This window comes from Falco punctatus (assembly GCF_963210335.1).
Source record: "Falco punctatus genome assembly, chromosome: 18".
Classification (NCBI taxonomy): domain Eukaryota; kingdom Metazoa; phylum Chordata; class Aves; order Falconiformes; family Falconidae; genus Falco; species Falco punctatus.
In genome coordinates, this window is record NC_137598.1 from 185,235 (window position 1) to 210,115 (window position 24,881).

The 24,881-nt window shown below is 64.4% G+C and overlaps 3 protein-coding genes across 4 annotated transcripts; all 3 read left to right on the top strand.

Annotated features, from left to right (window-relative positions):
* Nucleotides 1-5: 5 nt before the first annotated feature.
* CRP (C-reactive protein) lies at nt 6-7,004 on the top strand. The gene is made up of 2 exons (XM_080368255.1): nt 6-3,287; nt 3,548-7,004. The coding sequence occupies exons 1-2, from the start codon at nt 3,224-3,226 to the stop codon at nt 4,165-4,167; spliced, it is 684 nt and encodes a 227-aa protein (XP_080224381.1). The 5' UTR covers nt 6-3,223; the 3' UTR covers nt 4,168-7,004.
* Nucleotides 7,005-7,196: 192 nt separating this feature from the next.
* Nucleotides 7,197-8,729, top strand: DUSP23 (dual specificity phosphatase 23). The gene is made up of 4 exons (XM_080368252.1): nt 7,197-7,352; nt 7,763-8,035; nt 8,234-8,415; nt 8,566-8,729. Exons 2-4 carry the CDS (start codon nt 7,766-7,768, stop codon nt 8,588-8,590), a joined length of 477 nt encoding a protein of 158 aa, XP_080224378.1. The 5' UTR covers nt 7,197-7,352; nt 7,763-7,765; the 3' UTR covers nt 8,591-8,729.
* Nucleotides 8,730-8,866: 137 nt separating this feature from the next.
* Nucleotides 8,867-24,545, top strand: IGSF9 (immunoglobulin superfamily member 9). 2 transcript variants are annotated; one of them, XM_080368230.1, is made up of 20 exons: nt 8,867-11,191; nt 11,382-11,573; nt 15,485-15,637; nt 15,776-15,927; nt 16,157-16,274; nt 16,450-16,591; nt 16,796-16,941; nt 17,124-17,266; nt 17,344-17,484; nt 17,647-17,763; nt 18,132-18,282; nt 18,425-18,548; nt 18,642-18,817; nt 18,938-19,188; nt 19,333-19,417; nt 19,876-20,046; nt 20,270-20,315; nt 22,292-23,671; nt 23,963-24,108; nt 24,276-24,545. In XM_080368230.1, exons 1-20 carry the CDS (start codon nt 11,134-11,136, stop codon nt 24,476-24,478), a joined length of 4,095 nt encoding a protein of 1,364 aa, XP_080224356.1. In that variant the 5' UTR covers nt 8,867-11,133; the 3' UTR covers nt 24,479-24,545. The 2 variants fall into 2 exon arrangements, with proteins under 2 accessions (XP_080224356.1, XP_080224357.1); XM_080368231.1 differs by having other exon boundaries at nt 18,204-18,282.
* The last annotated feature ends 336 nt before the right edge of the window (nt 24,546-24,881 follow it).

A 24,881-nucleotide genomic window follows, 5' to 3' on the forward strand; every position in this document is an offset into this window, starting at 1 on the left:
ACCGAGGCCAGGGGAGTGGACAGGCGGTGGGATGCAGCTCGCCCTGCTGCACAGCGTGGCAGGGATGCAGCTGAGCCTACCATGCAGCCCACAGAGGCATAGCTCGGCCCCCTCACGCCCTTGACTCCTGCCCCCCCTCAGCCCCTCAAACCCCAGTCTATCAGCCAACTCTCCCTGGATCCCGCGTGCAGACTCTCAGGCCTTTCACCCCCAAATCCCCTCGCCGCATAGCTGCCCAGACCCCCGTCACAGACACCCAGCCTCTGACCCTTCGCTCCTCCCAAATGACCAGCTTCTCCCCCCAGCCACCACCCAAATGACAACAGTAACACTCAGTTCAACCCCCCTGAGCCCTGTCCCTCAGCACCACTGCCTTCCAGGGATGCTCCCACCAGGCATGAGGGCCACTGAGTGCCATCGGCCCCCCAGTCCCCTGCCAAGCTGGCCTTGCTGCCTGCTGCAGCCCAGGGAGCCCATGGCTCTGCCCCAGTGCTGCCGGGTGACCCCACAGGATTTGGCCTCCAACAGGGCGTCCCAAGGAAGAGCTGTGGATTTCTTTGCTGTGTCGGAGCTGGGAAGTACCACGTGCCCAGGCTGTGCTGCTGCAGGGACCCCTTGCCAGCCGCCCGCATTCTGCACCCACGACATGCACCCCACACCCTGGAGCCACGCTTGCCCACAGCTGACATCACTGGGATGAAAAGCCACACATGCCTGGGCCAGCAACAGGAACATCCACACAGCTGGGGTGCTTGTAAATACAATTCCTCATTAATTTAAGGTGTTGTGCCAAGAAATGATTGTTTCCTGCTCAAGAAATGGCAGGCTTGCACGGGCAGCTCACTGGCTTTACCAGCAGCAGTGGCCCACTTGTTTCCTTTGGGTGAAGGGGGTTGCCAGGCCAGAAGGCTGCTGTTAATGAAGCAGCTCTTACCACTTTACTGCAGTCCTTCGCCTCCGTTTTGACTGGGAAGAGCAGAGCCCAGGGAAGAGCAAGTGGAGTGGGTGCTACCATGCAACGTAGCTCTTGGAGAGCGTGCATTGCAGTGTGTGGCACTGATCGGAGAGCGTGGACCACTGGGCACAGCACCCAGCAGTGAGCATGCATGGCTGGGCATTGGCTGCCATGCACAGCACTAGTGGAAACCCCAAAGACAGAGGAGCAGGTGCCATCCTGGGACACACATCATGGGCAACTGCATCCCAGTGGTGAGTACCTCACCCCTCCCTGGCTGCTTCTCCCCAGCAGTTTCCCATCCTGCTGGCCGTGAGGGCTAGGACCATGGGGTGGTGAGCAGGTCCACAGCTCACAGGCTCATTTGCAGATGGCTTGGTGGGATTTGCACCCAGTGCGGGCCTGCAACCCTCCTTGGAGGCTGTGAGAAAATCTGTGCTTTTCATGCACAGCGGGGCCAGCCCAGGGACAATCCTGCACCAATGGATCAGCTGCAGGCAGCCTCCCTTCTCCCCACAGCATGGCCCACCCTGATAAATTGCCCTGCTCAACCTGCACCGAGTCTGTATGTGAATCACCAGCAGGGCAGCAGCTCTGTGGCAGGGAGCAGCAGCCCATCAGAGGGAATGTCTCAAGCGATGCCGTGGGATGCAGGCACCTGCAGTCAGGCAGATGCATCACTGCCTGATGCCCACCTGCCTCATTTGCAGAGCCCCAGTGCCCTGGAGAGTAGTAACTCCCTGGGCCTGCTGGAGATCATGGGCAACCTCTCCTACAATGACAGCAGACTCAGGCTTCTGCATGCCTGTGGGGATCCCCGAGGCTCAGTCCTGGCCTCCCCAGCTCCACAGGGCAATTCCAGCAGACGGGAAAATCAGCAACAATGTGAAGCAACAGGGGATTTTTCACTCCCTCCTGACAAGCCAAGAGAAGCATCACATTCAAGATCAGGCAGTGGGAATTATATACAATATATACATCTCGGAGCCACTTGCCAAGCTTGTTTAATGGCAGGAGCTGGGAGGTGCAGGGGGCATGGGGCATGACATCCATTGTCTCTGGCCAGGCTCTCATGGGCCAAGGGATGGGAAGTGGGAGGCACGTGCTCCTCCGGCCTCCAAATTAGCAGGAAAAGTTCATAACAAAGCTCTGCAGTCTATTAGTGGGAAGTGGGGTAATTTACATCCAGCGCTGGAGGCATCTGAGCCATGGTCCACGAGGAACAGACACGTGTGGTCACAAGGCACATGTGATGCAGAACGGGTGTGGATGGAGAGCTGGAGTGGGGGCAATGTAGGGGCACAAGCCCACGGCCGGGCCAGAATCTGCCCACCCGCAGGGTCCAGGGCATGGCACAGCAGCACACAAGGAGCTGCCCTGGCTGAGCCAAGTCCTGCGGGACCTGGGGATTCATCCCTGGAAAATTGAGGGACTGACTTGGTAGGGAGTGAGCCCACGTTGTCCCGCAAAAAGGGGGTGGCCACCTGCGGCCAAGAGCACCCTGCTGTTGCCCTGCCATCCACGACCCCCACAGTGTATCCTTGCAACAGCCCCACACCCCCAGCCCAGACCCCTTGCCCAACAGCCCAAGCCAGTGCCATCACTACTGAGCCCAGAGCAGACGAAATCCTCCTCCTTCCCAACCAGGCTGCACCCAGGCAGGGTGCACAGTGCACGGGTGCACAGGCCCCATCTGCCTGCAGGACACATGGACACCCTCAGGGGATGCCCAGAGCACAGACACCCACGGGCAATGCAAGACCCTCAGCCATTCGGCTTTGCTGCTGTTTCTTCTGCCACCTGGTGCCCACGGCTCCGGCTTAGGGCCCCATCCCTTTGTCCAGGACAGGGTGAACAGAGCCCAGGGACATGCCCAAGCCATGGGTTGGGGTGAGGGAGCCAGCACAGCTTCCCCTGTGCCTCTTGGGTGAGCTAGGATCACACCGGCTGGCTCCCACCAGGGATTTGCCCATGGGGGTGAGACAAGAAGACCAAGGTTAAGCCACATGGTCGGGGTGCCCCCACCGCCCGAGTGGGCACATGGCCAGGGCACAGCCCCAAGCGGAGGCCTGTGCAGGCGGGTGACCCAGGGCCTTGCGGCACCGCCATGTGACAGCATGAAATCGCTCCTCCCAGGCATGCCAGGCTGCGAGGGACAGGATTGGGGGGAAGCATCTCCCCTCCCACTCTCCAGCTCATAAACCCAGTGGGCAGCAGCCCTGCACCAAGGCGACATCTCTTTCGGCACTGACCACAGCTCCCGGGACCATGGGCCAGCTGCAGCTCTGGCTTGCCATCCTGGCCGGACTCTCAGGGATCGTGGCCCAGGAAGGTAGGGGCAGCGCTGGGGCACAGGAGCAGGCACAGGGCAGGGCAGGTCGAGGGAGGATCTGGCAGCAGCTCTCCAAGCCCTCTGCTCCATGCCAGAGCCCAGTCAGCAGGTCTGGAGGATGCTGGAGCAAAGCTGGGGTCAGCAAAGGGGACATCAGGGTGGTGGGGTCACCCAGGGGGGCTGGGGGAAGTCTCAGAGGCATTCAGAGGGGACTGCAGGACAATCCAAACTCCCACCGCATCCCCTTTCTTGTCCCCCAGACCTGTATCGGAAGGTGTTCATCTTCCGGAAGGACCCCAGTGACGCCTATGTGGTGCTGAGGCCCAAGCTCGGGCAGCCACTGCAGAACTTCACTGTGTGCCTGCGGTCCTACACCGATCTAACCCGGCCCTACAGCCTCTTCTCCTACGCCACCAAGGCGCAGGACAATGAGATCCTCGTCCTCAAGCCCAAGCCCAGTGAGTACCGGTTCTACGTGGGGGGCAAGTTTGTCACCTTCCGTGTCCCCGAGGGCCACAGGGACTGGGAGCACATCTGCACCAGCTGGGAATCAGCCACCGGCATTGCTGAGTTTTGGCTCAACGGGAAGCCCTGGCCCCGCAAGGGGCTGCAGAGGGGCTACACGGTGGGGGCAGAGGCAGCCATCTTACTGGGGCAGGAGCAGGATGCCTTCGGGGGTGGCTTCGACGTCTACAACTCCTTCTCGGGTGAGCTGTCCGATGTCTACTTGTGGGACATGGGGCTGTCCCCAGACAAGATGCGAGCTGCCTACCAGTCCCTGCGCCTGCCACCCTCCATCTTAGGCTGGAGGAGCCTGAGCTACGAAGTGAAGGGCGATGTGGTGGTGAAACCCCGGCTCCGGGAGGCACTGGGGCCATGAGAACCGGCTGGATCCGGGGCTGGGGCGGCCTCAGCCCCAACACTCCCCTCCCCATCCCATCAACCTTTCACCTCTACAGCCTGCCAAGAAGATGCCGTCTGCATGCCCCAGCCATGGAGTTCCGGTCAGAGCTGGGGTCAGATGGAGCTGTGGAAGGCTGGGGACACCATTCAGCCTGACAGGGTCCCCCTGAGTACCAGCAGCTGCCACTGACCCATCACTGATGCCTGGGGCACCCTTTCCCTTCCCCACACCCTCCCTGAGCTGCCCTCTGGCTGGCTCCTGCACGGGCAGGGTGCAGATCCACTGGCTCCAGCACTGCCCAACCACACATAGAGCAGCAGAAGTGATCAGGGCTGGGCAGGCCCCAGGGGATGCAGGACCCATCCCTGATGCCTGTCCCCATGCACACCCACCATCCCCAGGCTCCCTGCCAGGTCTGCAGGCTCCTGGGCAGAACTGGCTCTGAGCCCCTCACCAGACTGCCAAACAGCCCCATAGGTCAGTGTCCCCGGGCACTTGGGGACGAAGGTCACGGGGAAACATCACCATTGCATAGCCATGCTTACACCGGCACAGACGCTGAGCAGCCCCAGGGCCGCAGCACAGTGGCTCTGCAGTTCCCTCTCACCACAGAGGGGCCAGCGGCCAGGCTCGGCAGTGCGATGGGGCAGCCCTGGCTCTGCCTCCTCACCCTTGTGGTGCTTTCTGACCTTGCTGCCCTGTGAGGTAGGTGCAGGGGGGTTGTGCCGTGACCCGCTCTGCGTCCCACAGGGAGAGCAGAAGGTACAGTGGGGAGCAATGGGCGCAGTGGGCATAGGGGGACACGCAGTGGTGGTGGCAGTCGGGAGCAGCGGGGCACCCTGAGCGCTGCAGAGGGGTGCAGTGGGTGCAGTGAGGGGTACAGGAGGTGCAAGGAGGAGGCATGGGGGTCATGCAGTAGCCATGGATGGAGAAGGCACCCAGAACTCTGCAGAGGGGTGCAATGAGCACAGCACCATGTGCTGGGGGTGCAGCAGGGTGCATAGGGGTGGGATGAGGAGGTGCGATGGCAGTGTAGCAAAAGGGCTAAAAGGGGCACCCTAAGTCGGGGCAGCAGTGGGGGACAGCAGGGACACAATGCCAAGCACCACGAGGAATGTCGCATGGCTGTGTCAGGGGTGGCAGCAGGGATGTGGGGCTCCCACAGCCTGGAACAGCCAGGCCACAGAGGTGGGAACAGGGAGACCCGCTGTCCAGCCTGGCGCTTTCATCTGGGTGCTGCAGAAAAAGTGACTGCCTAGATCCAGGCTCACCTGTCAGCACCCACTCTCTACCAGCAGCTGATGCTCTTCTGCAAGGTCACAGGGACCCCAGGTAAGGCACTCCCCACCCTCCTGCAGCTTCTGGCACAGCACCAGCATTGGGCAGGCAGTTGCTGCATCTCTGGCCCCGTAGGCAATGGGAGGAGAAGGGGCTGGGAGGGAGCGCCATGGCCCCTCTGTGTCCCCCCACCCAATGACATGGCCGCCCCAGGGTGTCCACCTACCTGAGTGACACCCAGCCTGGCTCAGCCCCAAGGTGTTCCTGTGGGAGAAGGAAGGAATTCATGACTCCCTGTAGAAAGGCCCCAGCAACATCCTCCTCTTCCCCTCCTCCAACAAGACCCACTGCCATGGTCACCTACAACCTATGGACAGATGTTAGGGAAGGGGCCAAGGGGATGGCTGGGGCCAAGGGCTCTCCCCCTCCTTCCTGCAGCTCATCCTCACCGTATCACAGTCCACACGCGGCCGGTCTTGGAGGTGGAATCCACCTCTGGGTGTGATGCTGGAGGCCACCTCCAGGTTGGTGGTGGCTTCCTCACTGGCATGCTGCAGCCCTGTTTCCCCTTGGGGGATTTGGCCAGATGCCTTTGCCATGGCAGGAGCAGCCGCTTCTTTCTCACCTCTCCCAGACCTGGAGCACAAGGTGTTCGTGTTTCCCCAAGAGACCAACGACTCCCACGTGCTGGTGAGGGCAAAGCCCAAGCAGCCACTGCAGAACGTCACTGTGCACCTGTGGTCCTACACCGACCTAACCCAGCCCTACAGCCTCTTCTGCACCACCAAGGCGCAGGACGGGATCCTCCTCCTCAAGCCCAAGCTCAAAGAGTACCAATTCTACGTGGGGGCAAGTTTGTTACCTTCCGTGTCCCCATGGGGATCACGGTGAGCGAGCATATCTGCACCAGCTGGTGGGGTCAGCCACCAGCATCGCTGGGTTTTGGCTCAGTGGGAGGCCCTGGACCTGTGAGGGGCTGCAGAAGTGGGGACAGCGGTGGCCATCATGCTGGGGCAGGAGCAGGAGCAGGATGCCTTCAGGGGCAGCTTTGATGCCCAGCAGTCTTCCATGGGGGAAATGCAGGATGCGTACATGGAACACAGGAATCTCCCACCTCAGGGGTGATGGTGCCATGCAGAATGGCCCCAGCAAAACCCCCATCTTTGGCTGGAGACGCTTCCCCTGCGCAGTCGTGGGCCAGGTGTGCCCAAGGCCCTGGCACCTGGTACTGGGCACGGTGCTGGTGCCTCCCCGTGCTCTTGCTCCTGCTGGCTGGCAAGCGCTGGCCGAGCCGTGATTGCCACGGGGGCTGTGTGCCCCCCACCTTCCGTGCTGTGTAAACACCACCCCCACCCACCCCCCACCACCTGGCATCACATAAATGAAGAAATGGGTTTGAAATGCAGCAATGGTGGGCAGCCCGAGGCCCACCAAAGCTCGGCATGGCTCAGGTAATTAATGCGGGCGCAGGAAACTTGCCGGGGTGGGGGGAGTGGGAGCAGGGGAAGGCTCCCGCCAGCACGGGGGCCCTGCTCCGTCCCGGGGACACTGGGGCCCGGTCGGGGGACAGAGCCCGGCCACCCGCCGCCCAGCGCTGGTGGGACACGCGCAGCCGCCAGTCCCGCTGCGGGGAGGGGGCCTGGGCAGGGGCAAGGCCTGGGGGGCCGAGAGGGGCAGCCCCGTGTCCCGGATCCCCCGGGGGTGCAGCCCGGAGCCCCGGCGGGTGCAGCCCCGTGTCCCGGATCCCCCGGGGGTGCAGCCCGGAGCCCCGGCGGGTGCAGCCCCGCTCGGGTCTGACGCTCTGCGCCCGCCCGCGCCTCCGCCCCCTGCAGCCGCTTCCCGGCCCCGGCCACGCTCCGCGCTGCCGCCGCGCGGCCTCCCCGGTACGGCGGGGCGGGCGGGCCCGGGGGGAGCGCTCTGCGGGGCTCGACCGGGCCGGGCCGGCGCCTTGCCTGGGACAGGCCACGGGGGCCGGGCGCGGGCGGTGCGGCTTACAGGGGAGTCTGGCTGGTGCGGCGGCGGGGGCGGGCCTGGTTGCAAGGGCTGCCCGGGGATCTCGGGCGGCCTGAACGGGGGGCGGGGGCGGTTCTGGGCGCCACGTTCTTCTGGGGGCGGCTGTTGAGGGGCCCAGAGGCCTGGTCAGGGAGGTCCGGGGGGTGTGTGGGGGAGCTGACCCGGGTGTCCCCGGTGTCCTGGCAGTGGTCCCCCAGGGGCGTGGCCCAGCTGGGGTCCCCAGAGCCACCCTGTCCCCAGGGAATGTGGCAGCAGAGGCCCACGGTGCCTGTCTCCGCAGGTGATGGGGGCGTCCGAGCCCCCCAACTTCTCGTGGGTGGCGGAGGGGCGGCTAGCAGGCCTGGCCATGCCACGGCAGCCGGGGCACTACCGGTTCCTGCTGGGCCAGGGCGTGCGGCACCTGGTGTCGCTGTCAGAGCGGGCGCCCCCGCACCACAGCTGCTGTCCTGACATCCAGCTCCACCGGCTCCGTGTGCCCGACTTCAGCCCCCCGACGCCCAGGCAGATCCAGAGCTTCCTGCAGCTGGTGGAGGAGGCCAATGCCTGCGGCGAGGTATGGTGGGGACGCATCACACCAGGGAGGCAGCGCGGCGGGGGGTGGCACCGCAGCGGGGAGGAGGTGGCACCCAGGCAGTGGTTACACCAAGGGGCTAATGCCAAGGGAGACAGTGCCTGTAGTGCCCAGGGGCAGTGCCAGGGGCTGCAGCAGCGACACCTGCATCCCTCCTGATGGTGCGGTGCTGGTGGCCAGGCTGTGGCAGTGCACTGCATGCTGGGGCATGGCCGGACGGGCACCATGCTGGCCTGCTACCTGGTGAAGGCACAGAAGATGAATGGCAGCGACGCCATCCGGGAGATCCGGCGACTGCGACCTGGCTCCATCGAGACGCGGGAGCAGGAGCAAGCCGTGATCCAGTTCTACCAGCACATTCGGTAGGTGCAGCGCTGCATGTCACTCTCCTGCACAGAGCGGCTCCCCGTGCCGCACTGGGGCCACAGCCAGTGGTGTGCCAGGTGCAGTGAGCGGGAGGAGAGCTGCGGCTCCCAAAGCCCAGCTTACCTGTGGCATCTGCCCCACCACAGCACTGAAGAGGACAGCAAGGTGTGAGCATGACCATCTCTCTCCCTGGGGGCAGCATGGATGAGGTGGTCGTTGATGGAGATGGTTGCTCAGAAATGGTGGGGGGCCTTTCCCAGCCCTGAGGTGCTGCCATCTGTCCCCTCTCGCATTAAACAACTCTCCTGTGGCTTCTCTCTAGGTCTGTGTGTGGGGAACCAGCGGTCAGCACACACACTCACGGTTCTGCCAGGCTCCCTGAGCCCTGCTGCACTGCCCGGCTCCATCAGCAGCCACACCCCAGGGAGCAGGGGTCCTGGCTCTTGGGTCTCTGCCCGGCCTCAGCCCTTGGGGAGCACAAGTGGCTGCACTTTGGGTGCTGGCAGGCATGTCCTAGAGCTGCTCACCCGCCAAAGCGGTGATGCCACGTGGAGGGTGGCAGCCGTGTCAGTGCATGAGGGCCGGCCCGGGACGTTGATGCTTAAAGGGTAGCTTAGATGGAATTTAGGCATCTCTGTCCAAAAGCCCAATCCTGAAAATCTCTTCTCAGCTGTTCCTAACCTTGGTGGCATTTAAATCCTAAGTGCAAGAAGTGTCACCGTCCCTGTTCCTGGGTGTGTGGCACATGGCCAGTGCCTGGCGCTCACTGGGCACAAGTGCCTGGGCTGGCGGGGCTATCATTTCTGCCAAGGCAGCTCCACAGCCCCCAAACACTGCTCTGAAACACCAAAATGTTGTCATCTTCCCTTGGAAACAAAGCATCAGGGTGGTGGCACTGGGCACCACTGGCTGGCAAAACCGCTGTGCCCCACTCAGAGCTGTGGCTGGGGGCAACTGACTGTCTCGGGGCAGCTGTAGCACCCCAGTGTCCACCTCTCCTGGACCCGGCTTCTCCTGCAGGGCCTGGGTGTGACCAGTGGGGATGAAGGAGGTGACCAGGGGGTGTCTTCATCCCAGAGTGCAGGGCACCCCAAAAACCAGGGGGTAGAAAGCAGCCCGCAGCTCTGCCCAGTGCCTCATGGCCCTTCCCTAGTGGGGATTCAAGAAGCACCCATGTCCCATGAGTGATGCCATGACTCCAGTGGGCTGTGACACCTCGTCAGGATGCAGGGCCGTCTGGGGATGCTTGACTCTACCTGTACCCCTTGCATGGGGCACAAGTGGCTGAGGGGGGCACAGCCCTGTGTGGCAGGACAGGGACAGGGGGGACAGGCATGATTCAGATGGGGCAGCACCATCCAGCCACAGTGCGTAAGCCCATGGGAGCCACAGGACTCACATGAGACCATGAGATGCAGGAAAGCAGCTTAACCACAGAATTATTTACTTTAACTCCTCTTACTTTAGCTCTGTCCTTAATAGTCTCGCAGGCTCAGGGGGCCGGGCCGGGCCAGGCCAGGCTGGGCCGACGGTGGGGACTGCGGATCACCCTGCCCCAGGGAAGGGGGGCTGGAACAGGAGGTTTTGCCCCGGTATCCCCAACCCAGTGCTCAGCGCTGCTCCTGAGACTCAGCAGTGCTGCAGTGCAGGGCCCAGCACCGCACACATGATCCCACACAGCCACACTTGACCCTCAATGCCAGGTTCCATCATGGCAACAGGGCGCGGGGGATGTCCCCTCCCTGATCAGTCCCTGTCCCAGGAGGCCTTCCAGAGCCCCCAGCCTGGCAGGCAGCCCAGCTCCGGCTCAGCCTGGTGGGATGGGGACACCACAGCGGTGGCCGTCCCCGTGCCACGGACACATTTAGGATGGGATTAGAGAGGAGATGGCTGGGATAGGGAAGGGCAGGTGGGGAGCTCTGGCATGACGGCAGTCACGGGGCTATCCCAGACCCACACGTGTGCTGCCTCCCTGCTACACGGCTGTGTGCATGGCACCGCACACCTCGGCACGGCACGGTGTGACATGGTGCGCTATGGCTGGAACGGGCTTGGCACGCTTGGCACGGGGCTCAGCCTGCAGCAGCCCTGGGTGGGCGCCCCTCATTTCCGATTCTCCCAGCCAGGCAGTGTGCGGGCACGCTGGGGTCACAGATCCCCGTGCCCCGCACACGCCCCGTGTCCCGGGGGATCGCGCCCCCGTGCCCCGCGGCGATGTCCCGCGCGCCTGCCGCCTCCCGGTCCCACTCGTGCCTCCCTGCGCTCCCGCCAGAACGACATCTCCCAGCAGCCCCCGTGGCTCCGGCGGCCCCGCTCCGCCATTGGCCGCGGCCAGGGCGCCCGGCAGCGGGCTTCCGATTGGCTGTTCCCGTGGCAACGCGCGGCGGGGGCGCGGCGGAGGGCGTGGCCCGGGGTGGCCCCTCCCGGCGCAGAGGGTTTGTTTGCGGCCGCCCGACGGTGGCGGACGGAGCGTTGGGGAGAGCCGGACCGAGCCGAGCCTCCGCGGGACGGGCATGAGGAGCGGCGGGACGCGGAGCCGCCAGCGCCCCCCGCCCGGGGCCGGTGCGCCGTGGGCAGCCCGGCGGAGCCCGCCGGTTCGCGGGCCCTGAGGCGCCAGTGACCCGCGGCTGGCCCCCGGCGACCCGTCGCCGCTCGGTTACGACGCTGCCTGCCCGCCCCGTCCCGCGGGAGCCGTCTGAGGGGAGACCTGGGCTATGCGGTGGTGGCTGCGCGCCGCCGTCCTCAGCCTGCTCGCCGGCGCCGGCTCTGAGGGTAAGGGGTCGCCGTGCCGCCCGCGGCGGAGTGGTTGAGGCGGGGCGGGGGCGGCCGCACTGCCAGCGGGACCGGTCGGGCCGGGGCCGAGTCCCCGTGAGGGCGGGTGGCGGCGGGGCCAGCGCACGTGGGGCCGGTGGCGGTTCCGTCCCGCCGGCGAGGCTCACCCCTCCCGCCTTGGTCCCGGCAGGCAGCGGCCAGAGCGAGTCGCGGGCCGCGGTGGGGCGGGTTGGGGAGAGCACAGTGCTGGGCTGCGACCTCCTGGACGCCCACGCGGCCCGTCCCCCGCTCTACGTGATCGAGTGGGTCCGCTTCGGCTTCGTCCTCCCCATCTTCATCAAGTTCGGGCTCTACTCGCCGCGGGTGGACCCGGAGTACGTCGGTGAGTCCCGCGGCAGTGGGTGGTTGCAGGGTCCCGAGGGTCCCCCCGGCCCCAGACTGGGGGCTGGGGTGTGCGGGCGGCAGCGGGCGAGGCCGGCTGGGCTGGCTCTGGTGCCCCCACCCCCTCTGGTGTCCCCCAACCCCGCTTTCCTTGGCCGGGCCCCAGCCGAGGGCTGCTGCTGTCAGACTGCATTAATCACGCTCCTGGGGCAGTGGGGAAGCACAGGGCTCCCCCTCCGGCCCCAGGCGCCAGGAGGGAACGCAGTGGGGCCAGGGAGGCTGCCTGCAGGCGTGGCTGGAGCAGGGGCCAGTAGGGATGGGGAAACACAGCCCCTGGCCCACCTCAACGGCAGGAGGGATCGCTACTGTGGTGGAGAGTGGGAGAAGCTCCCCAGAGAGGCAGCTCCCGGCACGCCAGCCATCGCTTCCATCACTGTGGCCTCTGGCTGCTGGGGCCTCCCGCAGCACCACCTGCTTGGGAACAGGATAGCTGAGAGCCCACCTGCCTGGGCTGTGCCATCAAGACACTGCCTGCCACGCTGCCCTGGCTCTCCTGCCTGCTCTGCTGTTCTGGACCAGGGCTGGTGATGGTGGAGCACCCTGTGCCAGGGGCTGCAGGGACCCAGGCACCGCTGTGGCTCATGCAGGTTGCTTGAAGATTGAGCCTGGGGAGGGGATTTTGGTGAAGCTGCTAATTGGAGCAAAGCTGTGCTGGGTGAAGGGCTGCGGCGTGGGAGGGGGATATTCTCCTTTTTACAGGATATTTAAAGTGAAGCGGTGGCAGACATTGAGGGATCCCTGTGAGAGGGATCCCTGCAAGCACAGAGATGAAGACAACAGGAGCGTTCCTCGAGGACAAGGAAGCTAGGGCAGAGGTGAAGGGCTGGCAGCTGGCCAGCATTTTGGGCTGAGCCCGGCCCTGACAGCCTGTGGCAGCAACGCACTGAAATCCTCCCTCCAGACCTCCCATGGGACGGCACGAGAATGGCTGGAGTGCTGGATCATGCCTGCCCTCGCTGCTGAAACTGGCCCTTGCCTAAAAAACACACAGCAGGCTGAGGTTTGAGCTAGCCCCTATACTGCCTGGCCACAAGCAGAGCTGTGCTGCCTCCTCCCAGGCTGGGCAGGGGGAGATCGATTTTGGGGCACACTTGGGTCTCTCCCTGCTGCCAGCCTTGCCCAGGGGACACCTTTGCAGCCAGCCCTGAGCTGGCTCTGTGGGACCGTTGGTGACAACAAACCAGCCGGTGATGGCAAGGCACCTGCTTTTCTTGTTACCTGAGCCCGGCATCCTGGGGCCCCTCAGCCGCCGGAGCTCAGATGACCCAGAAAGGGGCCGGCAGCATCCTGCCTGCACTACCCTCAGCCCTCCCCCTTGTCCCTGCTGCCAGCACAGCCCTCCGGGATGTGGGAGCAGGTTGGGCTGCTCCAGGATCAGTGCCTGTGGGGGGAGGGATGTGCTGAGTCGTCTGGTCGCTGTAATGAGGCTGAGGTGGGTGGGCAGGGGGGGCTAGTGGCTGTCACCATAGCAGCAGGATGGCTTGTTTACAATCCTCTGGGAAGGGATGGAGGAAAGGGCAGGGGCTGTGGGCACAGCGTAAGGGTGAGGGCAGCCCCTGCTTCCAGCCCTTCCCAGGTGGGGGTGATGAACCGTCACCCAGAGGGACCAGGGAGCCCCCACTGTCACCAGCGTCCCTTGGGCAATTTGGAGCATCCTGGGGATGGGGTGGGCTGAAGCTGCCTCTTTGGGAGCCCTCAGGTCACTTGGTGGGGAATGGGGTCAGCTCTCCCCCAGATACCACTGTTCCCTGTGGTGGTATAGGCGGCTGTCCAGTGCCATCAGCTGGGCTGGAGCAGGGCTGGTGGTCCCTGGCCTGGCTGCCTGCTTGGCCACCATGTCCCTGGTGGCAACAAGCACAGCAACCGGGGCTGCAGCCCCCTTTGTGTCCCTCTGAATGATGGTTGCCAGGCACTGAGGGATGCTGGTCTGGAGGGCAGTGGAGGTTTTGTTATCAGCAGGGTGGTGGAAGAGGAGGAGGGGGCTGGGGCCAGCACAGGGGATTAGGGGGAGGCTGGGGATCGTCCCCAGGGCACTCTGATCCCTTCCAAAGGGACCTTTGTTCAGGATCCTGCTCCTCCTGTCTGGATCCTGGGGCTGTGAGCTGGCGGCTGCAGGCAGGGATGGGGTTTCCCAGGGCTTGACATGGGAGCTGGCTCTGGGGTGAGGGGCGGAAGGACCCCTTGTCGGGTGTTTTGCCGTTGTTCCCACCCCTGTCGCTGCTCATGCCACACCCCCCGCGTGGTCGGGGTTTGCCTGGAGTGTTGCTTTGTGCTCTGAGTGAGGGGTGCTGCTGGAGGCACCCAGATTATGTCCATCCGTCCCTGCACCTCCTGCCGCAGGATATGCGGTGGGTCTGGGCTGGCCATGGGGAGAAGCAGGAGGGCTGGGAGATGCAGCAGGTGGTTGGAAGAAGCTCTGGGCATTGTTGGGAAGGGTTTGCACCTGTTTATATGCTGGGTTTTAAAGGGTTGCACAGGATTGTATGTGATCCTGTCCCTCAACTGCCCCAGCCTCTGTGCCCAAACCAGCCTGCCCGGGTCCCGTCGCTGCTGCTCTTCCTCCTTGCCAGGCTCATTCGGCAGGATGCAGCCTCCTGCTGCCAGTCACACCTCTGCAGGGCCTGGCCTGGGCTCCAGTGGGTTGGGCGGTGTGTGAGGACTGCCTGTGGCACTGAGCTCCTGGGTAGAGCTGATGGCAAGGTTTGGCAAAACTTACTTTGCTGGAAGTGCTTCAGGAAGCTGCTGGTCCCGGGGAGCTCTGGGATGTCGGTGGGAGTGTTGCGGGCTGCAGCAGTGCCAGGGGCTGCCTGTGGTGCTGCCAGCGCTGTGGCATGCTGGAAGCAAAGCCACTCCGAGCAATGGAACACCTGGGGCTAATCCCACATCTCTGGCCTGGCGCAGCTCTCTGGGCCATCAGTACCTGTAACAGGGTTGGGGGCACATAGCCCCAGGGATGCCATAGCAGTGGGCGCCGCTGGCTGCGCACCCTGACCGGGGCTGAGCCAATTGCCTGCGGCACGCCTGAGCCGATTATGGCTCTGATAATAGCCCAGGGGATTAAAGAGCAGCGCTCGCTGTGGCTTTGCGCCGTTATCCTCCTCCTCATCAAAGAGGCCATGGGGCACAGGGCTGCTGCCTGCTTGGCGTGATGGCCCCACAGCCCAGGAGAGTCCCCCACCGCCGTGCCCCATGAAGGGGTCTGTAAGGCTCATCCCTGTGAGGCAGGCAAGGGGTTCAGCCTTACCCCTGCCCTGTGCTGCAGGGACGGGGGACGGTGCAGAGGTGCCCAGGGCTTAGCAGGGCTCCTAAAGGTGAGGCTGCTGGGGGGGGTCCTGGGGGAAAGGGCGGCCGAGGCTGTGGGGGGAGGGTCCCTGAAAGGCGAGGGGGAAGGATTTTGCAGACAGGCTGGCAGCTCCAGGGGGAGGCAGAGGTAGCAGTGGGACCAGCTGTCTTGCCCAGCTGATGAGAATGATGCTCAAGGTGCACTGATCTGCCTTGCTGAGGGGTCCCTGCCAAGGCCACCCTGCATGGGGGGCAGGTGCAGAGGCTGCCACCAAGTCTCTCCTCTCCTGTTTCCCCAGCAGCGGCAGCACATGTAGCACTAAATGTCGGTGTGACCAAGCTCCACCACAGCATGGCTGCCCCAGCTTTTGCCCCACAGCCATTCTCAGCCCCCTGTGGCGCCAGCTGAGGTGGAAGAAGCCCTGGCAGACCCTGCTGTTGCCAAGTGGGGCAGTCGGCCCCGCTCCCCAGGGAAGCCTCTGAGCCCACAGCAGGGGCGGATGCTGCGGGAGTGGGTGGCTCTCCCTGAACCAGCAGTGCTGGCTGTGACAGTCATTCCTGGGTGTGCAGGTCGTGTGCGGATCGAGGAAGGCGCCTCGCTGCGCATTGACCTCCTGCGTGCCGAGGACCAAGGCTGGTATGAGTGCCGTGTGCTCTTCCTCGACCGGCACAGCACTGACGCCGACTTCCAGAACGGCACCTGGATCCATCTCACCGTCAATGGTACTGTTGATCCCACCCTCTGTTGCTTCTCTCTGCCTGACACCCTCCAAGATCTCTCAGGGCTGGGGCTAGATCCACTGGTCTTCCAAGACCAGTTGAGCTGGACCTGGGTGTAAGGGTCTGGCCTTGTCTTTACAGCACCTCCCACCTTCCTGGAGACCCCCCCGGCATTTGTGGAGGTGCGGGACCGGGACACACTGAGCCTTACCTGCAGAGCTGTCGGCAACCCCCAGCCTGTTGTCATCTGGAAGAGGAGCGACCTGGCTGTCCAGAGCGAGGACACAGTGCAGGTGAGGACAGCAAACCACCAGTTATCCCCACTGTGGTGTGCCCCCCCCCCCCCCCCTCGGCCAGGTCTTGTGGGGCAGCCAGGCATGCAGAGCAATACAGCTCTGCTTAGCTGGAGAGCAGGCAGCCATCCCCACCATGGTGGCACCTCCACCAACCCTGGTCACAGCATCATTTCCTGAGAGTGTCATGTCCCTTGGTGGCCATGCCATATGCTTGGTGCTGTTGCAGGTAAGGAATGGGACGCTGAGCATCGCCATTGTGGAGCGCGCCAGCGCAGGCACCTACACCTGCCATGCTTCCAGCAAGGAGGGTACCATCACCCACACCACCCGCGTTCTTGTGCAGGGTAAGAGCAGGTGCTTGCCCAGCCACGGCCCTGTGGGCCACCCCACTGGGTGTTGCAGGACACGGAGGAAGCTGCATTACAGGTTGATTTTGGGGCAGGTGCGGGTGTGATGGGCTCTGGGAGTAACGGGGGCTGTCCCCTGTCCCCAGCCCTCACCATCCCCTCTGCTCCACAGGTCCACCCGTCATTGTGGTGCCACCCCAGAACATCACGGTCAACATCTCCCAAGATGCCTTTCTGGCGTGCCAGGCTGAGGCATACCCAGGAAACCTCACCTACACCTGGTTCCAGGGCAGCAGCAACGTCTTCCACCTCAGGTACTTCAGGGATGGGGATGGCACCGAGGCGGCTGCAGGCTCCTACCAGCAGTGCTGGGGCTGGAAAGGGCTGATGTGGCCCTGCAAAGCCTGGATTGGAGCACATGGACCAGCTGGGTGCATGGCGGGGGTGTTTGCTCATCTTGGGGCAGTGGGGATGGTCCCAGCTGCACCACTCACCACCACCCCCTGATTCCCTTGCAGTCATCTCCAGGCTCGGGTCCGCATCCTGGTGGACGGGAGTCTCTTGCTCCAGCAAACGACCCCAGACGATGCTGGCAAATACACCTGCATACCCAGCAATGGGCTGTGGAAGCCGCCTTCTGCCTCAGCCTTTGTCACAGTGCTGTGTAAGAGCCCTGCAGCCCCTCACCAGCCTGGGCCGTGCTGTCACCTCAGAAAGGCCCTGCTGGGCCAGCCCACGGGGGTCCCTGATGGCCATGGTGGGAAGGGATTGCCTCTTCAGCTGCCACAGGGACCCGGGCTCCCAGCCGCCCCCATGCAGGCCCCGGCACCCTGCTTGTCCTCACAGATCCAGCACAGGTGACCACCATGCTCCCAGAGACCTACTTGCCCAAGGGGATGCAGGGTGTGATCCGCTGCCCCACCAGGGCCAACCCCCCGCTGCTCTCTGTCAGCTGGACAAGGGACGGGCACCCACTGGAGCTGGACAAGGTACCGCTGTTTGCACCTGCCCCTGCCTTCCCACCCTCTCAAGCCCCTCATCCTGACCCCACGTCCCCTTCTCCCAGCTCCCTGGCTGGTCTGCAAGATCAGACGGCTCCATTGTCATTGCAACGGGGAACGACGATGTGCTGGGAGTGTACACATGTACCCCATACAACAGCTACGGCACAGCCGGCGAGTCCCAGCCGATGCGTGTCTTGCTCAAGGTGCGGCTGTGGGGGTGTGCATGCTGCCCGAGCCCAGGCTGCTCCCACCCTGCCATGCCGAGCAGCCTGCCTGCATTGTGTGCCTGTCAGCCTGCCCTGCTGCAGGTCTGTGCCATGTCCCACCTGCTGCCAAGCCCTACACTGTGCATCCCTGTCTTCCAGGACCCCCCCACCTTCACGGTGCGCCCCAAGGAGGAATACTTCCAGGAGGTGGGCCGGGAGCTGGTGATCCCCTGTACAGCCCATGGGGATCCCCCACCCACCATCACCTGGCTGAAGGTAGGATCCACCACTTGGGGGAACCAGCTGCACCCTCCTGGGAGGCAGATACTGCTTTGAGCTCTGGGGCATCCCTCCTAGGGCAGTCCCTGTGTCCCTCACCGATGCTGCAGGGTCACGTCTCTCCTGGTTCCTGCAGGAGAAGGGTCCCAGGGCACTTTGCTTGTTTTGTCTTTGCCTTCTAAGAAAACAGGGCAAAATCCTGCCCCTTGGTTTCTAAACCAGCCTCAGGGTGGTGTATCACATCAAGTCCCGTTTTTCCCAGGGCCCTGGTGTTGCAGGGTCGCTGCAGAGCAGCCGTCCTGGCCCTGCGATGGGGTAGGCTGGGTGGTCACCCACTGTCAGTGTGTTGGTGCTTTGCCATGCAGATGGGCAGCATGGGGAAGAGTGGTGCCCAGGTGGATGGGAACAACAGCCTCGTCTTCCGCCCACTTGTCAAGGAGCAGCACGGGGTCTGGGAGTGCATGGCCACCAACCAGGTGGCCAGCGTCAGCACTGCCACCTCTGTCCATGTACTGGGTGAGTCGCCAGTCTGTAGGTGCTGGGCTGCCCTGGGGTGGACAACACTGGCCCCTGCTGTGCTGGAAGGGGTGGAAATGCCCCTGCACAACTTGTGTCAGACTGGGTGGCTTGGACATCTTCTCTCTGCTTCCCCCACTAGGTACCAGTCCTCATGCTGTCACCAATGTCTCTGTGCTCCCGCTTCTGCTGGCAGCCAACATCTCCTGGGAGCCAGGGTTTGATGGAGGCTATTTCCAGAGGTTCAGCGTCTGGTACACACCACTGTGAGTGCCCACAGGCAGAGTCTGGTGTCCCACACAGCCTCCACTCTACCTGGGGCCCTTGGCTCTGGACTCATGGGTCCCACATCTCCTCAGGGTGAAGCATCCGCCCCGGGCTCATCATGACTGGGTGTCGCTCTCAGTGCCAGTGGGGGCTCAGCACCTGTTGGTGGAGAATCTGCAGCCAGACATGAGCTACCAGTTCAGCGTCCTGGCTCAGAACAAGCTGGGCAGCGGTCCCTTCAGCCAGATTGTCACCTCCGTGCCCAGAGGTGAGAGGGGGCCCGTGCACTCCCTAGAGCAGCCCTGGCCCCCCAAAGGCCTTAAGCACCTGGGAGGCTCCTGGTTTGGCCCTGCTGTCCCCCCACACCAGCATCCCCCTTTCTCCTCAGGCTTCCCAGTGACCACAGTGCCTCCAGACCCACCAGCCATGACCATGCACATCTTCCTGTCCCCGCCGCAGGCTCTGACCGCCAACGAGACTGTGCGTGGGGTCCTGCTGCAGTGGGAGCCCCCGGCTCAGTTCTCAGTGGCGCTAAGCGGCTACGCACTGGAGCTGCGGCAGGACAAGGGTGGCTGGGAGGTGCTGGACCGCTCCATCCCCAGCACGAAGACCCAGGTCCTGGTGCCAGGACTTATCAAGGTGGGAATCTGACCCTGGCTGTGAGCCTGTTACCTAGAGCCAGAGCACTTGGCAATTGCTGCAGAGCCGCTTAGCTCTGCAGCTGTGTGAGCTGAGGCTTGGCTGGCCACTGCCATCAAGGCTAATGGTCCTCTGCTCCCCCAGGACGCCTTTTATGAGTTCCGACTGGTGGCCTTTGCTGGCAGCTACATCAGCAATCCCAGCAACACAGTGAACATCTCCACAGCAGGTGAGGCCTGGGCTGCTACCTGCTCACTCTTCTTGCACTGGGGACAGAAACCAGGGGTGTAAAGTGCTCAGCATGGCTAGGATCTTCCTGAACAGAAACCCCTTCGTGCTGCTCCCACTCCCAAGTGTCCCTGCTGCTAGCTCAGGGCATGCAGAACCCAGAGCGGGACCCCCAAAGCTAATGCTGTGGGAACACCCAACTCCACATGTGGATGTGCTGTGACTTCAGTCTCCTGGACCAGGTAGCAGGAGAGCTCTGTGCGGAGCACCCCTGCTCCTGGTGCCCAGCACAGCAGAGGGCACGGGGCTGCCCAAAGGCAGGTCTGCCCTGAGGGGCGGGAGAGCCGAGGCTTTGCTGTTTATCCCTGTGGTGCCAGCGATACAAGAGAGGCTGTGCCCCCTATGCTGGCATGCTCTGCAGGTAGCCAAGCTTCTGATGGCGTCTCCTGTTTGACCCAGGCATGGAGGTGTATCCGTCTCGCACCCAGCTGCCAGAGCTCCTGCCACAGCCAGTGCTGGCTGGGGTCATCGGGGGGATCTGCTTCCTTAGCGTGGCTGTCATCTTCAGCACCATGGCTGCCTGCATCATGAACCGCCGGCGTGCTGCCCGCATCCAGAAGCGAAGGCAAGGTAGGAGCCAGCTGGCTGGGTGCAGGTGCCTGGATCCTGGGACTCCCAGAGAGCTCAAAGTGCCATGTGCAGGGCAGCAGAAGCCAGCGCCCAGGGCAGGGACAGGCCAGCCCAGGGCTGGGGGGCTCACCAGGGATGGTAGTAGGGCTGAGTGGGTGCTGCCATCTCACCATCACTTGAGTTGCTCGCTGTGTGATCCCCTTGTGTTCTCATGACCTTCCAGATCCACCACTCGTCTTCTCCCCCAGCAAGAAGCTTCCACCTCCACAGTAAGTCATGCCATGCCATGCCACACTCCTTCCCCTTCCCCCTCCCGCTCCCTCCCTGTCTGGCTGTGCTCCCCATTGTTCATTCACTGCTGGCTGGGGGTGGAGGGACAGGCTGGGGGGCATCCCCCATTGCCACTGGCTGGGGGGCATCCCCCATTGCCACTGGCTGGGGGGCATCCCCCATTGCCACTGGCTGGGGGGCATCCCCCATTGCCACTGGCTGGGGGGCATCCCCCATTGCCACTGGCTGGGGGGCATCCCCCATTGCCACTGGCTGAGGGGCATCCCCCATTGCCACTGGCTGAGGGGCATCCCCCATTGCCACTGGCTGAGGGGCATCCCCCATTGCCACTGGCTGAGGGGCATCCCCCATTGCCACTGGCTGAGGGGCATCCCCCATTGCCACTGGCTGAGGGGCATCCCCCATTGCCACTGGCTGAGGGGCATCCCCCATTGCCACTGGCTGAGGGGCATCCCCCATTGCCACTGGCTGAGGGGCATCCCCCATTGCCACTGGCTGAGGGGCATCCCCCATTGCCACTGGCTGAGGGGCATCCCCCATTGCCACTGGCTGAGGGGCATCCCCCATTGCCACTGGCTGAGGGGCATCCCCCATTGCCACTGGCTGAGGGGCATCCCCCATTGCCACTGGCTGAGGGGCATCCCCCATTGCCACTGGCTGAGGGGCATCCCCCATTGCCACTGGCTGAGGGGCATCCCCCATTGCCACTGGCTGAGGGGCATCCCCCATTGCCACTGGCTGAGGGGCATCCCCCATTGCCACTGGCTGAGGGGCATCCCCCATTGCCACTGGCTGAGGGGCATCCCCCATTGCCACTGGCTGAGGGGCATCCCCCATTGCCACTGGCTGAGGGGCATCCCCCATTGCCACTGGCTGAGGGGCATCCCCCATTGCCACTGGCTGAGGGGCATCCCCCATTGCCACTGGCTGAGGGGCATCCCCCATTGCCACTGGCTGAGGGGCATCCCCCATTGCCACTGGCTGAGGGGCATCCCCCATTGCCACTGGCTGAGGGGCATCCCCCATTGCCACTGGCTGAGGGGCATCCCCCATTGCCACTGGCTGAGGGGCATCCCCCATTGCCACTGGCTGAGGGGCATCCCCCATTGCCACTGGCTGAGGGGCATCCCCCATTGCCACTGGCTGAGGGGCATCCCCCATTGCCACTGGCTGAGGGGCATCCCCCATTGCCACTGGCTGAGGGGCATCCCCCATTGCCACTGGCTGAGGGGCATCCCCCATTGCCACTGGCTGAGGGGCATCCCCCATTGCCACTGGCTGAGGGGCATCCCCCATTGCCACTGGCTGAGGGGCATCCCCCATTGCCACTGGCTGAGGGGCATCCCCCATTGCCACTGGCTGAGGGGCATCCCCCATTGCCACTGGCTGAGGGGCATCCCCCATTGCCACTGGCTGAGGGGCATCCCCCATTGCCACTGGCTGAGGGGCATCCCCCATTGCCACTGGCTGAGGGGCATCCCCCATTGCCACTGGCTGAGGGGCATCCCCCATTGCCACTGGCTGAGGGGCATCCCCCATTGCCACTGGCTGAGGGGCATCCCCCATTGCCACTGGCTGAGGGGCATCCCCCATTGCCACTGGCTGAGGGGCATCCCCCATTGCCACTGGCTGAGGGGCATCCCCCATTGCCACTGGCTGAGGGGCATCCCCCATTGCCACTGGCTGAGGGCTGGCTGCAGAGAGGCATTAGGAGCGGGGTGCTGCGGTCAGGGCGTGCTGTGTAGTGGGGCTCCCTGGCATGCTTCCTCCAGGGAGTTTTGGCTGAAGAAAGGAGCAGAAGGAGCCGGAGCAGGTCTGTCAAGCCCACAGCAGTGGTGCAGGGTCATGGGACCTGCTGCCGGATGCCTGGCACAAGCTCTCCCAGCACGGGGAGCAGCTGGACAAGCCTGGAGATGGGATGGGAATACTGCAGCAGCTCCCTTCTTCCTTGCAGTAATTCTCCTGGCTCTGGTAGCCCAGACAGCACCGTGAAGCTGAAGCTGCACTCATCATCCTACCGGAGCCTGCACCGGATGCTGCTGTGGGGTGAGAAGGCTGGCACCAGCCTGGGTCTCAGCATCGCTGGGTCTGGCTCCCAGTACACTGTGTATGAGAGCCATGTCAGGGAGCACATGCCCCTGGAGCGGATTTGCCGTGGCCCCGATGGGCGCTTCGTGGTGGAGACCAACGCGCAGCCACAGGAGAGTGGCACTGGGGAGCCGCCCTATGCCGAGCCAGAGCCATACCCCCAGCAGGACCCCGCAGGGCCACAGCCCGAGCCCTACCTCCAGCTGCCCACAGTGGAGGAGAAGGAGCCCATCTGCTGTAAGGGGGTCTCACTGCGCCCCCGGCCCACGGGGCAGGCCCGCCAAGGAGCCTGGGCTGCCAGCTACCGCCAAGGCCGCTACTTTGGCTATGGCAGCAGCAGCCCAGTGGATGAGGCTGCAGCACTGTGCATCATCAACATCAGCCCTGTGGCCTCTGCCTCAACTCTGCCTTACAGCACCATGGAGGAGCTGCGCGACAGCTCCGACAGCACTGGGCCCTGCCAGACCACTGCCAGCACCCTGTGGGACTCTCTACCCCTCGAGGGTTCACCCCGACTGCCCCTCAACACCCCAGCCCCCCCCAGCCTCGGGTGCAGCCAGCCGTCAGCCGACTCCCTGGCCCAGAGCGGGATCCTCCAGTACCTAAGCCTGCCCTTCTTCAAGGAAATGTGCGTCGATGGCGACTGGACGCCCCCAGAGGAGCCAGCAGAGCCTGGCCACGCCAGCAGCCCCCGGGAGCCTGCCAGCAGCCTGCCACCTGCCCCGCCAGGGGCTGGGGGCTCCCCGCAGCACATGAGACAGACACTGTGCCCAGACTGCACTGACACGTGTGCCAACGCCACCTCCCCCGCAGCCACTGCTTTCCTCCAGCCCCCTAGGCTGCCCGTGGGTCCTGCCAAGGCCTCGCTGCCCGGCACTGCTGCTTGGCCTGGCTCCCCCAGCCCTGGGGCCAGCCTGCGACCCCTGCCCCAGCTGGCTCACCACCTCCCCTCTGGCAGTGGCAGGACTGAGGCCATGCCCTTGGCCAGCACTGCAGAGCCCGGCTGGGCACCAGGCAGGCCACCAGATACTGCTGCCCTGGAGAAGTTGGTGCGGGGCAGTTTGACCAGCCAGAGCAGTGGCCGGGGCAGTGCCTCCTTCCTGAGGCCCCCCTCGCTGGCACCATCCCTGGGGGGCAACTGCCTGGGCACCCCCATGGGGGACAGGGGCAGTTGGCACAGTGGAGGCTCAGCACCAGAGGAGGGCAGGGCAAGGATGGATCCAGCCCTTGGCGGCGCTGGAAAGAGGTGAGCTGCAGACAGGAGGCTGGGGACGAGCTGGCTCATGCCAGGGCAGCTCTCAGCCTGTCCCATGGGGCTCAGCCAGGGTGTTCCAGTATGGAGCCACCTGACTGCCTCCTGGCCATGCCCCAGCTGCTTCTCCCTAGGGCTGGCCCGTTACGGGATCCCCCTGTCCCTGCCCCTGGGCATCACCACCCCAGCTCTCCCCACAGCATCCCTGCCTGCCCTCACCCCTGCTGCCTGTTTTCCCCCCTCTGGATGCTAGTGGGGGGGCTGTCCTGACACCCGTACCCGCAGGAGGAACACCTCGGTGGATGAGAACTACGAGTGGGATGCAGAGTTTGCCCTGGAGTCGGACATTCTGGAGGCACTGCAGCTCTACCGTGGTGGGAACCCAGCACGGCCCATCTCCACCATCGCTCTGCGTGACTTGGAGCGGCAGAGTGAGTGCGGCACCCCCTGACCACCATGGGCTCATGGGGCTGTCCCCTACCCTTTCTGGGGTGAGGTGACTGGGAGAGAGGGGTGGCAGGGCCCCTTGGCACCCGTGTTCCCTGGGCACTGCAGGTGCGTGATGTAGCCGGGTTGGATGGTGCCTGTCTCCTTGCAGAGCCTGGCGGCGGCTCCTCCCCGGTGAGCTCGGTGTCGGCGGAGGCGCTGGTGTCGGCGGGCAGCCCCGTGGAGTATGGAACGGCCCTGTGCCAGGAGCTGGCAGCGTTCCGGCATCGCAGGGAGGCGGCCCAGCAGCGACAGCAGCAGCTGGGTACCCGAGGGTGCTGTGCCGAGCGCTTCGAGCTGGCCACGCTGCTCTAGGGACCCCCTGAGCCCCCCCGGGCCGGGAGAGAAGGATGTTGGGGTGGAATAAAGCCGCGTGAGAGCAGCACCCAGCGCCTGTTTGGCAGGGGTGACGGTGCCCACCATCCCTCCCACCCCGGGGCACCCACCACCCCCTGACTCGCCGCACCCAAGCCCCCAGCCCCTCCAGCGTCCTGCAGCTTCCCCTCACAGCTCCTCCCGTCCTCGTGCTCCCTACCCCCCCGGGGGAGCCCACCGGCCGCGTCCCATCTCCCCTTAATCCTGCTCCATGCCACCACCACCACCACCACCCCCCCCCCGTCTGCCCGCCCTCGTGCTTTCGTTCCCGATGGCCCCCCCGGACGGTCCTTGCTCCGTCGTCCTGGTGTGTGCCCCGCCCGCCCCAGCCCTCCCCGCACGG